Source organism: Mauremys mutica, chromosome 2 (assembly GCF_020497125.1).
Source record: "Mauremys mutica isolate MM-2020 ecotype Southern chromosome 2, ASM2049712v1, whole genome shotgun sequence".
In the NCBI taxonomy this organism is placed as follows: Eukaryota; Metazoa; Chordata; order Testudines; family Geoemydidae; genus Mauremys; species Mauremys mutica.
The window spans coordinates 185,350,570-185,363,528 of NC_059073.1; the positions used below are offsets into that span (position 1 = coordinate 185,350,570).

Genomic DNA, 12,959 nt, shown 5'->3' on the forward strand with positions numbered 1-12,959 from the left:
CCAAACCTTAGGAAATGATAGAAGTTTATGAACACAAGAGACTTCTACCTGTGGAGGGTCACTTGGAGAACTTTGTGCTGAACAGTTATTTTCATCAACTTTTATCTGTTCAAATGTGCGCTTCCTGGCCTTTCTGTCACCATCTAAAAATCAAAGTAGAGACCTAAAAATCAATTCAGGAAACAATACATTTATTTAAAAAAAAAAGACTGAAACACACAATACTTACACAAAGCTTGCCTAAGTTGTTCCAATACATCATTTTCATAAACAGACCTTTCTTCCCAAATAGAGAGCACTCGCCCAAGGTGCTTCTTACAACTCTCATCAGACTCACTGTGGGGGAAATATTAAAATCACCAGTAAAAATGGTAGAGGTACAACTCAGTAATAAACAATTCAACCCTGTATAATCTTGCATCCAAGGATCTGAAGTATTTTACAAATATCAAAGAATTAAAGCTCCCAACACCTCTGTGAGATAAAGATCCTCATTTGCAGAAAGGGTAAAGGAGATTTTGACTTGTTCAAAGTCACCTCACAATACGTCACATTGAAATAAAGGCCAAGTCTACTAGCCCCCCAGCCTACTTCAACCACTAAATGCTTCACAGTGCCCTTAAACCTAGTGAAACATGATAGATCAGTTTCGCCCTTATTCTATTAATTAGCATTTCATCTTTTTTACAATGAAGTACTATTATATAAGATGATGTGAAAGATTCATCTACAGATATGCTTTCTAGTGTAAGTGCTAAATAGGTGGATTGCATCCAGAGAAATCATATGCTAGACCTGTATCATTAAGGAATAAGGAATTATTGTAACATACAATAACTTGAATGAATGAAAAAAACATTTACCCTGAACCTAACACAAAAGAAAAACACAACCGACAGTCTGCCAATGTGAAAAGATGATTATCAGGCTAATAAACTTTATTCTGATTGAGGTGCACGCATAGGCACAGGGACTATGGTGTGGGGGGTGCTGCAGCACCCCTAGGCTTTATGTGGGGTCCCAGCTGCCGGCCCTCCTGCGCCCGGGCTCCCAGCTGCCAGCCCCAGCCTCAGGCCACTTACCCCTTCCGGGTCCCTGCATCCCAGAGACACAGCCCTGCTCTGGGTCTGAGCTTTTTTTTTTTTTTTTTTGGGGGGGGGGGGGGGGGGGGGAAGGCACGAATAAGGGTAAGGGGTCTGGCTTTCAGCACCCGCACTATTAACAGTGTTCCAGCACCACTGGGCATATGCTAAAGAAGATTGACATGTATGCAAGATCAAAGGATATTTTAAACTAAGAGGTGCAGGGAAGAAATTGAAAAAAATAAATTTCAGATCTAGGATAGGGTGTTTCTTTTAATTAGGGTGCATGAAAGCTGCTGAGCCAGACAGAACAAATGAAGTGTTCTGGAAGGAAAATGCCTCACACACTGGCTTAATAATAGTTAATAAGACATTAATGCCCACATTACAGTTTACTGTACCTTGAAACGTGCTTAAAGGCCTCAACTATAACTGGTGCAAAGTCTTTTGTAAATTCTGGTCCTTTCCTTTTGCTGTTCTGAATGACATCGTTGGCCAGGTATAGGAATGTCAACTTCCTATTTGGTTTTGCTAATAAAAGAAAAAAGAAGAGAGATGCAACAATCCAAAGTAGTTAGTAGTATAAAACTAATTTTCCAGGTTAACATTCAGTTGAGTTTCTTCCTACATCTCTTATGTAGAGGATAAAAACAGATATAAATGTTATTTAAAAATACAAAAGTTCACTATTTCTATTAGCACCTCATGCTATTAATACAAAATAATCAAAGCAACTTTTTATAACATATTTGTCTGCATAAATTTCAGCCCTCAAAATCCAGACACAGCAAGTCATAGCAATCCGCTATCTCCCGCTGCTATTTTAAGTACAGGCCCAGCAACACCTAATTTGAAGTTTGGACATTCTTCATGTTTTGCCAATCCACAATTTACTCTGACCTCTGTCTTCCCCTCTCACACTACCACATTCATCTGCTACTTCAGCACACACACTATCCCTATCCACCACACTCATCAACCCAGTCTCTCCTCCACAACACAACTTAGTCCCCCAAGTTGTTGTTCTTTCCACACACAGAACCTTACATATTTTAATTTCAGATTTAAAAGCGCAATGTGTATTTAAAAAAAAACATTATGAATCACCAAAGCAAAACTTAATATGATCTCGTAGCTATAATCTTAGGGTAACATTTTCAAAAGTGCTTTGGGTTATGTCTACACTGCTATATAAGACCAGGGTTAATGGGACTCCAATCAGCAGACCCTGGGTTACAGAAACCCAGGGCTTGAGTGTTTACAATGATTACCCGGACGTTAAGGTTTTTCTAACCCACGCTTGAACCTGGGGCTCTGATGTTGACACTGCAGCACACAGACCAAGGTGAAATCAGCCATATACCAGATTCTCAAACACCCTTCTGAAATGTGGCTGGTCTAGCCCCAACATTGGCATACTGTGCGAAAGTATGACTGTCTACACTGCATGCTATAGGAAGTTTAAACAGCCTGCCAACACATCCGGCCAAGCATTCATTTTGGTCCGTGCACCCCCAGCTACTGAAACCAGCAACATGGAGGCAGCGCCTACAGAAGTTGTTCTCTTGCTTGTACTTTCCATTCTGTGTTGGGAAACGGGCAGAGCTTCTGAGAAATGGTGGTGGATATTTTGGTGGCATCTTCTGACCCACCAAAGGCATCTGACTGAGCTTATGATGGAACAGGAAGAGGTAGCAGCAGAGTACCCAAGCATGGCAGACTCCAACTGGCTGATAGAGCTCATGACACTCGGTACAGTCACTCATGCCCCCTATGTAGACCAGCACTTCTAGTACTGGGCCACAAGTACAAGCTGAGGGGGATCAAGTTGTCATGGTGACATAGGATGACGAGCTGTGGTCCAGCACTTTCACATGAAGAAAACTACATTTCTGGAGCTTTCTGAACAGCTTGCCCCAATCCTCTAGTGTAAACACATGCATGAGCCCACTCATGCCAATCCAAATGCAGGTTGCTATAACCATCCGGAAGCTGGCTACCCCTGACTGCTACAGGTCCATTGCCAACCAGTTTAAGGCTGGGAAGTCGACTGTGGGTAAAGTGGTGGTGGAGGTTTCTGTGGCAATCAGGCACGTGGTTTAAAAAATATTCATGAAGTAACTGCATTTGAGAGAATGGGATTTCCAACCTGCAGTGGGGCCACTGATAGAACTCATGTGCCCCTAGTTTGCCCTCCTCAAGGAGCATGAGCACAAACCACAAAGAGCACTACACTATTGCTATATAGGCCCTCATGGACCCCAGAGGTCCATTTATGAATATGAACATGGGCTGTACTGGGAAAGTTCATGATGCCAGGGTTTTGTGATGAGTGGGAGTCTACATTCATGGACAGGCTGGAACACTATTCCCATCAAATGACACTATCAATAGCATTACTGACCCCACCATTATTTTGGGGATCCCGGCACAGCTCTTTTTGCCTTGGCTTATGAAACCGTACCCTGATTTAGGAGGCCCTGGAAAAATACTTCTTAATTACACTCTCAGCAGGTGCAGAATGGTTGTTGAATGTGCTTTTGGTAGACTGAAATCCTTGCTAGAGATGTCTACAGCCCATTTAGATGCACAAGTCACCAATGCTGTTCGCATTACTGTAGCTTGCTGTGCTCTTCACAATCTTTGTGAAGCCAGAGGTGGGTGAGCCATTTCCTTCTGAATGGACCTATGACTGAGAAGGGCCACTGAACCAGTCTACTCAGGCAGAAAGTAGATAGCTTTCTACTTTGTGCCTGAGCTAGATGCACTGAGGCAACAGAAGTCAGGGAGGCTTTGTGCTCCCACATTATGGACTTTATGAATGTCCTTTTGGAGGAGTGGGGACAGTGCTTATTGATTGGGGTGGAGGTCAGTGCCTGGGGAGAGCAAGGACTTGATTGCCGTGCAATGTACTTCTGAATGACATTACCACTTATGAAATGGTGGGGCATGATTCACAGATAGATTCATATAATATCCTGGGAAAATTCAGCACCACTGTGCAGTGCAGAATTTGCACAGAATGAATGTTCTGTGCAGAATTTCCTTTTTCCCTTGCAGAAATGGGCTGCAGAGCAGCTGAACCCGGCCAAGTCTAGCTCCCCAGTTTGCAAATAAAAGACTTGGGGCAGGGAGGAGGAGAAGAGAGAGAGAGAGAGAGAACTGGAAGGCTCCGGACAGCTGTAAACCCCAAACGAAAGGGACTGCGTGCAGGAAACTTCATACAAACCCGGGACCCAGCATAAGGCTGTTTCTCCCTCTGGATCCCTGGGCTCTGTGGGAGAGGGTGTCTGGCCCCCAGGTTGGGCTCTGTGGGGGAGGGGGCAGAAAAACAAAGTGCACTGTGGTAGGGCTTTCTTTAACACTCTACTTTTGGGGAAGTTTTTTTTTGGTATCTGTATTGCTAGACATTGTTGCTAACAAGTATGGTGAAATAAATTACTAAAATAACACTAAATAATCACACCAGTTTATTTTAACAAATAAAATATGCCAAGTTTTAAAATATTGTACAGAATTTCCCCAGGAGTAATATAAAGTAGTGACTGAAGTGAGGATTGTATAAAGGAATGCCGTTTGCTTACTAATTCCTAATTGTCCTTGATCATGTGTTTACCTTTGTTATTTTAAAAACACATTGTACAATATGACAGTGATAGAAATAAACTCCTAATGACACAAAAAGCTTTATTTATAAACATGTCTTGGAAAACTACAACATCCACTCACTACCCAGCAGGCCAGTTGACACTGCTACACCAACACCCTAGTAACAACAAAACCAAATAGGGGAGGAAAAAAGTGCATGGAAAAACTGCAAATAATGAAACTATGTACAATACAGAACCCCCCCTGACCCTCAGGTTTCCTTTCCCTTCTTGCCACACACGAGTGGGGTGGAGGTATCCACAGGAAGGAGGTCAATATGGAGGACCGCATTGGTTTAAGTTGCCTGGCCCAGCCACTATTGGGGCCTGACTGCATAGGCTACACAGTCATGAAGTTTTCCAAACAGTTTCTGGACTAAATCCCAGGATACTGCCCAGAGGTCTGAGGTTGTAATGTGGGTGATGCAGCAGGAGTCGGTACTCTTTCAGCCATTAGTGACATCAGCAACTCAAACTGCCCTCTCTGCTGACCTCTGTCCTCCTCCTTTAGCCACTTCATCTGTTCCAGGAACAGTGAAACAAGTGCCTGCTCCTGCACTGAAATCCTGTTCTCAAGCTGTGCGGCCTGCCTCAGCCTTTCCTCTCGACTCTCGCCATGCCTTGCCTTTAGCCCTAAGTCCCTCTGTTTTTGGTACTGGACCTGCTTGTGGACCCTATCCAGAATTTCAATCATAAGTTCATCACAGAAATGCTTCCTCTTGGAATGGTCCTTGACAGTATGCTGAGCCAGGCTTGTATTACACAGTGGGCGAGCTGTTGCGGTTCTGCAGTCACTAGAGGTCGAGGGGCCTGGAATAGGACAAGACACAGAGTTATTGTCTCAAACAGCTCACTGCAGGAACACAGAAAAAATTCTTGTGGAATTCCAAGGAGAAGGGGAGGTCTGTCAGTTGCCTTGCTACACAGGCTTTTTCTATCATTTCAGGCCTTCCACATTTTGGAGGACACAACTGTTCCTGTGGTGCTTGACTGGCAAAAGGAGATGATACTCAAAGCTGCCGGTGAGAAACCTGCAATGTATGCAGCGAAGATATTCAAACATATAATGGCTGAACAGCACATCTGTGAGTGGAATGGCCTGGTGAGCTACCAAGGTGGGCCTAAAAAATACACACTTCACCAAAAAGTGATTACCTATCTGGAGTTCTGGCTTCAGGAAAAGTCTGCATCTATCAGCACCTAAGATTGATTACCTCATGAATTCTGACCCAACAGGAGGCTGCATAAGTTCCACGTGTCTTAGCCAGTTATAATTACATGCAACACACAGAACTCCACAACCATTACCCCAACCCCCTGGCATATTTCTGGATGCATTTTCAAACCCATTCAAATTTGAGACAAACGATCGTGTCACCTATGCATTGCTTGGACTACCTTTACCTGAAATGGACTAGATTTGTGAATGGAACACACTTCCACCACCACCACTGTACCATTCACTCTTTCCAGAAGGCTTGTTACACCACTGGATGGTTATAGAGTGGCATACTTACAGGTATGGCAGTAAGGTTATTTAAGAAACAGACATGTCCTAGCAAAAAACTGTGCCTTTCTAGTAAAATAAATACTTTCAAGGCATTTTTATTGTTTGCATTTCCTGGTCACCAAATTTGAATTCCACATTGGCCGGGGGGGGGGGGGGGGGGGGGGGGGGGGGGGGGGGGGGGGGGGGGGGGGGGGGGGGGGGGGGGGGGGGGAAACGGGTGCACAACTGGTGTACATGCTGTTAACCAGGGCTTTAAGTAACTTTTACAGTGCTTCATAGAACTGAAATCCATCCCATTCCTATATTAAACATTAGATGGAGCAAAAACTTACCAGGCTCCAAGGCAGCTTCTGTCCAGTCTGTCGTCTGTAGGCTCTGCAGCCAGGTTGTTCCCTGAGCGGGCATCAAACAGCTCCTCCAAGTACAGCAGGATGTGCAGCTCCTGCATCAAAACTTCCTCTGGGACTCATTTCAGCTACAGAATCACTTTGCGGGCCTCTCTCTGCACCTGCTGCTGGTTCCCATCAGGCCCCATGCTGGATTCTGGGGCCAGGAGGGCACCATCCCAGCTAACTAGTTCATCATGCACCACCGATGGCTCTGTGCTTGTCAAACTCCTCAAAAAATAGGCACAATGCTGGCAAGTTGCCAGAGGTGTGGTTTTGGTCCCTGGTTTTCCTGTACTGTCTAGAGACGCTTAATCCACTCCCTGTACTGGTCATTAGCCCAGTATATTTGCATGCTGGTGTCAGGTGTCATCTACACTTTGAGGAAGGAGAATGTAGCACCCCAGTAACATTGTGGCACCCCATCCCTTCAGTGATATTAAATTTTTGCAATGTAAACAGAACACAGTTTTAATCATATTCCTTATTCAAAATCCTTCATATGCCAGTCCATACAGCGAGAACTTACAACAGCTCTCAACATCCAAAACAGACACATTGTTCACATGAAGTTAGATTCTTGTCTAAGGGACAACGGTATGCAAAATCCTCTTACTGAAAAAGCCCAGACTGGTAATCTGGGCCAGGCACAGAGACACCGCATGATAGGTGGAATCCAGAGAAAATAATGCTACTCTTTGAAAATGATCAAATATAAGTAAGTTACTCATGCTGGTCTCTACAACAAGCTCTGAGATACTGCCCCTTTTGAGGTGTCCCTTGAAATGGGAGCAAGCAAAACCTGAGTTTTGAGGACAAACTATGGAGCAACCAAGTAAGATGATCTGAGATTGTAGGAGCCTTTGTAAAGCTATCCTCTGAACTGAACCCTAGTACTGATACAGTCACTAACAGGAAAAAAAATACCAGTTTGATACATTGTTTCCCCAAAACAAGATATCTGGAGGCTGTAATGTGTTAACTCTGAAAAGTCACCTAATATTGAACCATAAATCTCTTTATGCACACATGCACAGTGGATACAACAGCCCAGACATATTATCTTGATAGCTGCATAGAATAAATACTTGTGAGAACAGTTTATGTCCAGCATGGCTATATAGCTATTCAGTTTTCAAAATAGTCAAGTTTGAGAAATAGAGTGGATTTCTGAAACAAAAATATCCTCTCAGATAGCAGTGCCAACAATACTGATGGGTTGGGATCTGCTTTCTGACACTGCACTCTTCACCTAATATCTGAAAGTCAGAGACAATGAAAACAAGCCACATAAAGTTGGGGTCCCTATATAAACAAGCTCAGAAACCCTAATTAAAAGAAGTGGAACACTAAAAACAAAGAGGCCATTCTGTTACAAGGGAGTCCATCCAATGGAAAGAACTGAAAGAAATCCCATAGACAGCAAGCCACTTTCCTCACAGTGCTCATGAGAGAGCGAGAGAGAGAGAGCGCGAGCGAGCATGCACCTCTTTCTAAGGAACTACCATTAACGGATGAAGGAAAAAAGTCTCCCCACATCTCCATCAAAAAGCTAATGTTTTCTCTAGCTGTCAGAGGTAAGATTTCAATAAGCCATATTCACTGTACTGAGATGAGACATTACACAAAGCCAAGAATTTTCCTTGTCCATTTGCAGGTAAGAAACATTTACCAATTGTCTTAAGCAACACACAGGATATTGGTGTATATATAACGGTGTATGTAATGTCTTTAAAAAAGTCTCCCCCTACAATCTAGCCCAGGGATTCTCAACATTTTCCTTTCTAAGCCCCACCCCCGCAACATGCTATAAAAACTCCACAGCCCAGCTCTGCTACAACTGGTTTTCTGCATTTAAAAGCCAGAGCAGGCGTTAGGAGGTAGTAAACAGGGCAACTGCCTGGTGCCCCACACCACAAGGGCACTGTGAAGCTACATTCCTCAGGGCCCAGGACTTCAGACCCATGCAATGGGGCTTCAGCTTTTTGCCCTGGGCCACAGTGAGTCTAATGCTGGCCCTGCTTGGCATCCCTCCCCTCCCCCACCCCCGCAAAAAACCTGCTTGCGCCCTGAGACCCCAGTTCAGAACCACTGATCTATCCAATCTATAGATTTGCCTGATTTAGTTATGCTTAATCCAAAGGATTCTTTGGCAGTTGAGGCAGAGAACCAGCCAGCATTGAAGAAGCACAGGCAGAGGAATATTCTTAGAGATTTTTCTGTAGTTACTAAAATAATGAAACACTGATTAGAACCCAGGTCTCTTGAGTTCCAGTTCAGTGCCTCTCTCTGGATGATGCACATTTAAACTTTTCCACCTATGTGTGTTTCTGTATCTAGACCTCAACATTGAACTCTTGCTGATCTGCAATAGAACTATATCAAACTGGGCTACATTGCTATCAGGAAGTACACACAATCCTGCCTTAGCATTTCCTGCTAATGTATTCTAATTAATGTATTCTAAACAAAGGACTTAAATGTAAAATGTTCTCAGGAACAGTTAAGCGTATTGATTTCCAAAATCAACTGTTGGACTCGGTCTGAAAACTTTTATCTACCCCTATAGCATCTATCTTCGGAGATGACCGATCATATTCAGGTCTCAAAGAGATATGGAAGTCTGGATTTCCATTAAAAAAATATATGAATGGGATCAGAGAACTATACAGATTTTCCTCGGCACTTGGTAAGACACAGTATGTTAGATTCAAGTGTTGGTAGTGTTGTCTGCCACAATTTACAGGTTATTAAGGTTTTATTTAAGATCTCACACGTTTTCCTGGCTCAAGGCAGGGGCTAGGTGGTGACTATTGACACGGGGAGCAGTACAAAAATAGGTAACAACCAATATCACTGCTATACTAAGACGTTGCACCAGGTGAATACGGAGGAAGGGACTGGATATTAGCGCTGGATCTATATTGACTCATTCTGAAAAGGTGCAGTTTTACCTTATGCCCACACTAATGCTCTTCTGAACTTTCAGTTGCAAGGCCCTCTGGTTACCTACTTCCAGTTACTGGCACAGCTCCCAGAAGCAATGGATTCTGGAACACTTCAAAGGGCTACTGGTGCACTGTGGGAGTAGTTGACCCATCTGGACCATTTCAGTTTGAACCATTTTAATGACATTCATATTGGCACTAAACCAGTGCTAGCTGAAACAGTTCAGACCAAACCAGTAGTTAGACACACTGAAAGCAAGCCTAATCTAAAAGGTATATGGCAGGCATTCAGACAGTTCAATGTCCATTATGTGTTACGAGGAACCACGTTACTCTAGCCTGTGTATGAGCAGCTACACTGCAACCCCATACCCAAGTTATGGTGCACTCCCTCATGTGCATCATCAGGACTTTCTGGAGATACGTCCCATAGTTCTCCGTGCTGCAGTAAACTGCGCAACCGATTCTTTCCCAATGAACTGTGGGAGAATTTGTCCGTCTTCCTTGGCACACTGGAGGAAACTGAGAGAAGACAATGGAAGACTATCAGCACTCTAAATGATTTAGTCTGCATTCTCACAGCACTACTAGCTCAAGTGAAACCAAAATCCACACACTACTCCCTATGCCCCCTGCCATGCTAGATGGCCTGGGCTACACTAGAGGGAGGGTTCGAACTAAGATAAGCAACTTCAGCTATGCGAATAGCGTAGCTGAAGTCCAAGTATCTTAGTTCGACTTACCTGGCCGTCCTCCCAGCAGTGAGTCGACTGCCACGGCGCCCCCGTCGACTGCACTTGCCAGTACTCCACCTTGGCAGGAGGAGTATGGGCATCAATTATCGGATTGATTTATCGTGTCCAGACGAGACGCGATAAATCGATCCCCGATACATCAAACACTACCCACCAATCCAGCAGGTATTATAGACATACCCTTACCTTGGTTTTCCCCCAAGCCTCTCTTCCATGCATAAAAAGCCTTTTATGAAGATTTGTCAGGCTTGCTTACCTACCTGGGGGTACAAGTTAGAACTCATGATTCACTGTAAGATGGGTTGGGGGAAGAGGCTAGAACCTATCCCGCATGTGAAGGCAGCTGTAATCCAGGTGGTTGTCCTCTAATGGCTTTGTAGGGGTCATATTTTCCTGCCTTTGTACCTGCTCTCTTTCTCTGCACTGGAACTCATCTATTAGTTTATATGCTACATCTGGCAAGTTTATAAACACATTACACCCGGTCTTCTTCATTTCTACACAACTTACTTGAACAGTTAGTGTAGTAAGCACCGTAATTTTGAGATACACACCAAAAATCACACCTCTAAAAGAGCATCTCCAAGAGTCTGGCAGAGGAGGGGATTATATGGAGGGAAAGTCAGTGTATAGAGAATTAAAAAAAGACACTACAAAAAATACCAATGACAAATCTAGAAACTTACTATCAACTTGCCACTACTACAAAGAGTTTGACTAGTTGCTCAACACTATCCAAAGCATGGAACAGCCCCCTGTTGGCCTGATGGGGTTTTAAGAGCAAATGTACTTATGGACAGAGACTGGAAGAGACAGAGGAGATCCCAGCAGTACAAGGACTGGAAGAAATCAAACATACCCCAGGGCCAGCAGGCCCTATGGGCAGATGGACCCGAGGACATCCTCAGAGCAGAGTCCATAAGACCTGCTCGGGGACACGGAACGGAACAGAGAGAAATCAACATCAGAGCCACAGCTACTGACAGGTAAGAGGCTGCTGCCATCTGTGTTATTCCTAGTGAGAAACTGCAACATAAGTGATAGGATTTTGCTGGTTTATGGCCAATGCAATTATTATTAAGAATATTATGTACTATGGAATGACCTTTAGGCCACTTGAGTGCAGAAGCCACACCATTTCCCCAGCCACCTCCTCCCAACCCCTTTCCTCTCCATCACATGTAATTTATGATAGAGTCATAGACTTAGTCTGACCTCCTGCACAATGCAGGCCGCAGAATCTCACCCACCCACCCCCATAACAACCCCCTAACCTATCTCGGAGTGACTGATGGCCTCAAATCATAGTTTAAAGACTTCAAGGCACAGAGAATCTTCCAGCAAGTGACCCGTGCCCCATGCTGCCGAGGAAGGTGAAAATCCCCAGGGCCTCTGCCAATCAGCCCTGGAGGAAAATTCCTTCCCGACCCCAAATATGGCGATCAGCTAAACTCTGAGCATGTGGGCAAGACTCACCAGCCAGACACTAAGGAAAGAATTCGCTGTAGTAACTTAGATCCCACCCCATCCCATCACAGGCCACGAGGCATATTTACTGCTAATAGTCAAAGATCAATTAATTGCCAAAATTAGGCTATCCCATCATACCATCCCCTCCATAAACTTATCAAGCTTAGTCTTAAAGCCAGATATGTCTTTTGTCCCCACTACTCCCCTTGGAAGGCTGTTCCAGAACTTCATTCCTCTGATGGTTAGAAACCTTCGTCTAATTTCAAGTCTAAATTTCCTGATGGCCAGTTTATATCCATTTGTTCTTGTGTCCACACTGGTAAGATGGATTCCAATCAAGGAGAAAAGACGTAAATATGCAACTAGTTATTTATTCTGAGATGTAACTGAAGGCTGCTAACCAATTTATTCACAACTGAGATTACAAAATGAGTGATGCCTGCAGACACAGGGATGCATGTAGCACAAGCACATATGCATAGCTATGTATACACACACACTGCACTGTATTAAAGCATTGTCCAAGACAGCCAGGATTTTAAGTCCTACTGTATGAGCTCTGTCTATATTAAGAGAAAGCAGGGTGGATAAAAATCAATGATAAAAAAGGGGGGGATTCAAATTGAATTTTTTGATCAAATGCTTTTTGAGGAAAAAGCCTATCTAAAGATAGTTTTAATTAAAATGCATTATAGCTCAGATACCTCATCATGGAATAGGATTATAAATTCCAATTCTATAGTATGAGACAATATATTCATATAATGTTTAAGAAAAGTTTTGTAAATGAGTTCCAATAGTTCATGGACTACGGACCCAATCTTATGGGGTTCCAGGGGCTTCTGGATTATTTAGGTTAATCTTTCTATCTACTCAATGGGACTTGGTGCTCAGTGTAGAAGATACCAGAGATGCTTGGTTTTGCAGTTCTCACACTGTGGATTTGTGTCTCCAGAGATAACATGCTTGTTAACAGCAAAAAATATTAAAGTACATACAGAGGTGAGAACAGATCTCAGCCCTATTGTCCCTCCGCAAATTTGTGTACACAGAGTCAATCCCTTACCTCTCTCTAAAAGTGCAAAGTTTCAAAAAGTTCAATGAATAGAACAGGGGTCAGCAATCTGCAGCACGCAAGCTGATTTTCAGTGGCACTCTGCT

General features: G+C 43.7%; 1 protein-coding gene across 5 annotated transcripts in view; it reads right to left on the reverse strand.

Annotated features, from left to right (window-relative positions):
* RPRD1A (regulation of nuclear pre-mRNA domain containing 1A) overlaps positions 1-12,959 on the reverse strand; it is a 74,099-nt gene that overhangs the window by 50,219 nt on the left and 10,921 nt on the right. For 4 of the 5 annotated variants that reach the window (XM_045004536.1, XM_045004539.1, XM_045004538.1 and 1 more), the window contains exons 2-4: positions 1,484-1,613; positions 230-336; positions 49-143 (exon numbers count right to left, since the gene is read on the reverse strand). In XM_045004536.1, coding sequence (XP_044860471.1) covers positions 49-143; positions 230-336; positions 1,484-1,613 — 332 coding nt within the window. Of the gene's footprint in view, positions 1-48; positions 144-229; positions 337-1,483; positions 1,614-9,945; positions 10,148-12,959 lie in introns of those variants that run through there. The other variant, XM_045004540.1, reaches the window with a different exon arrangement.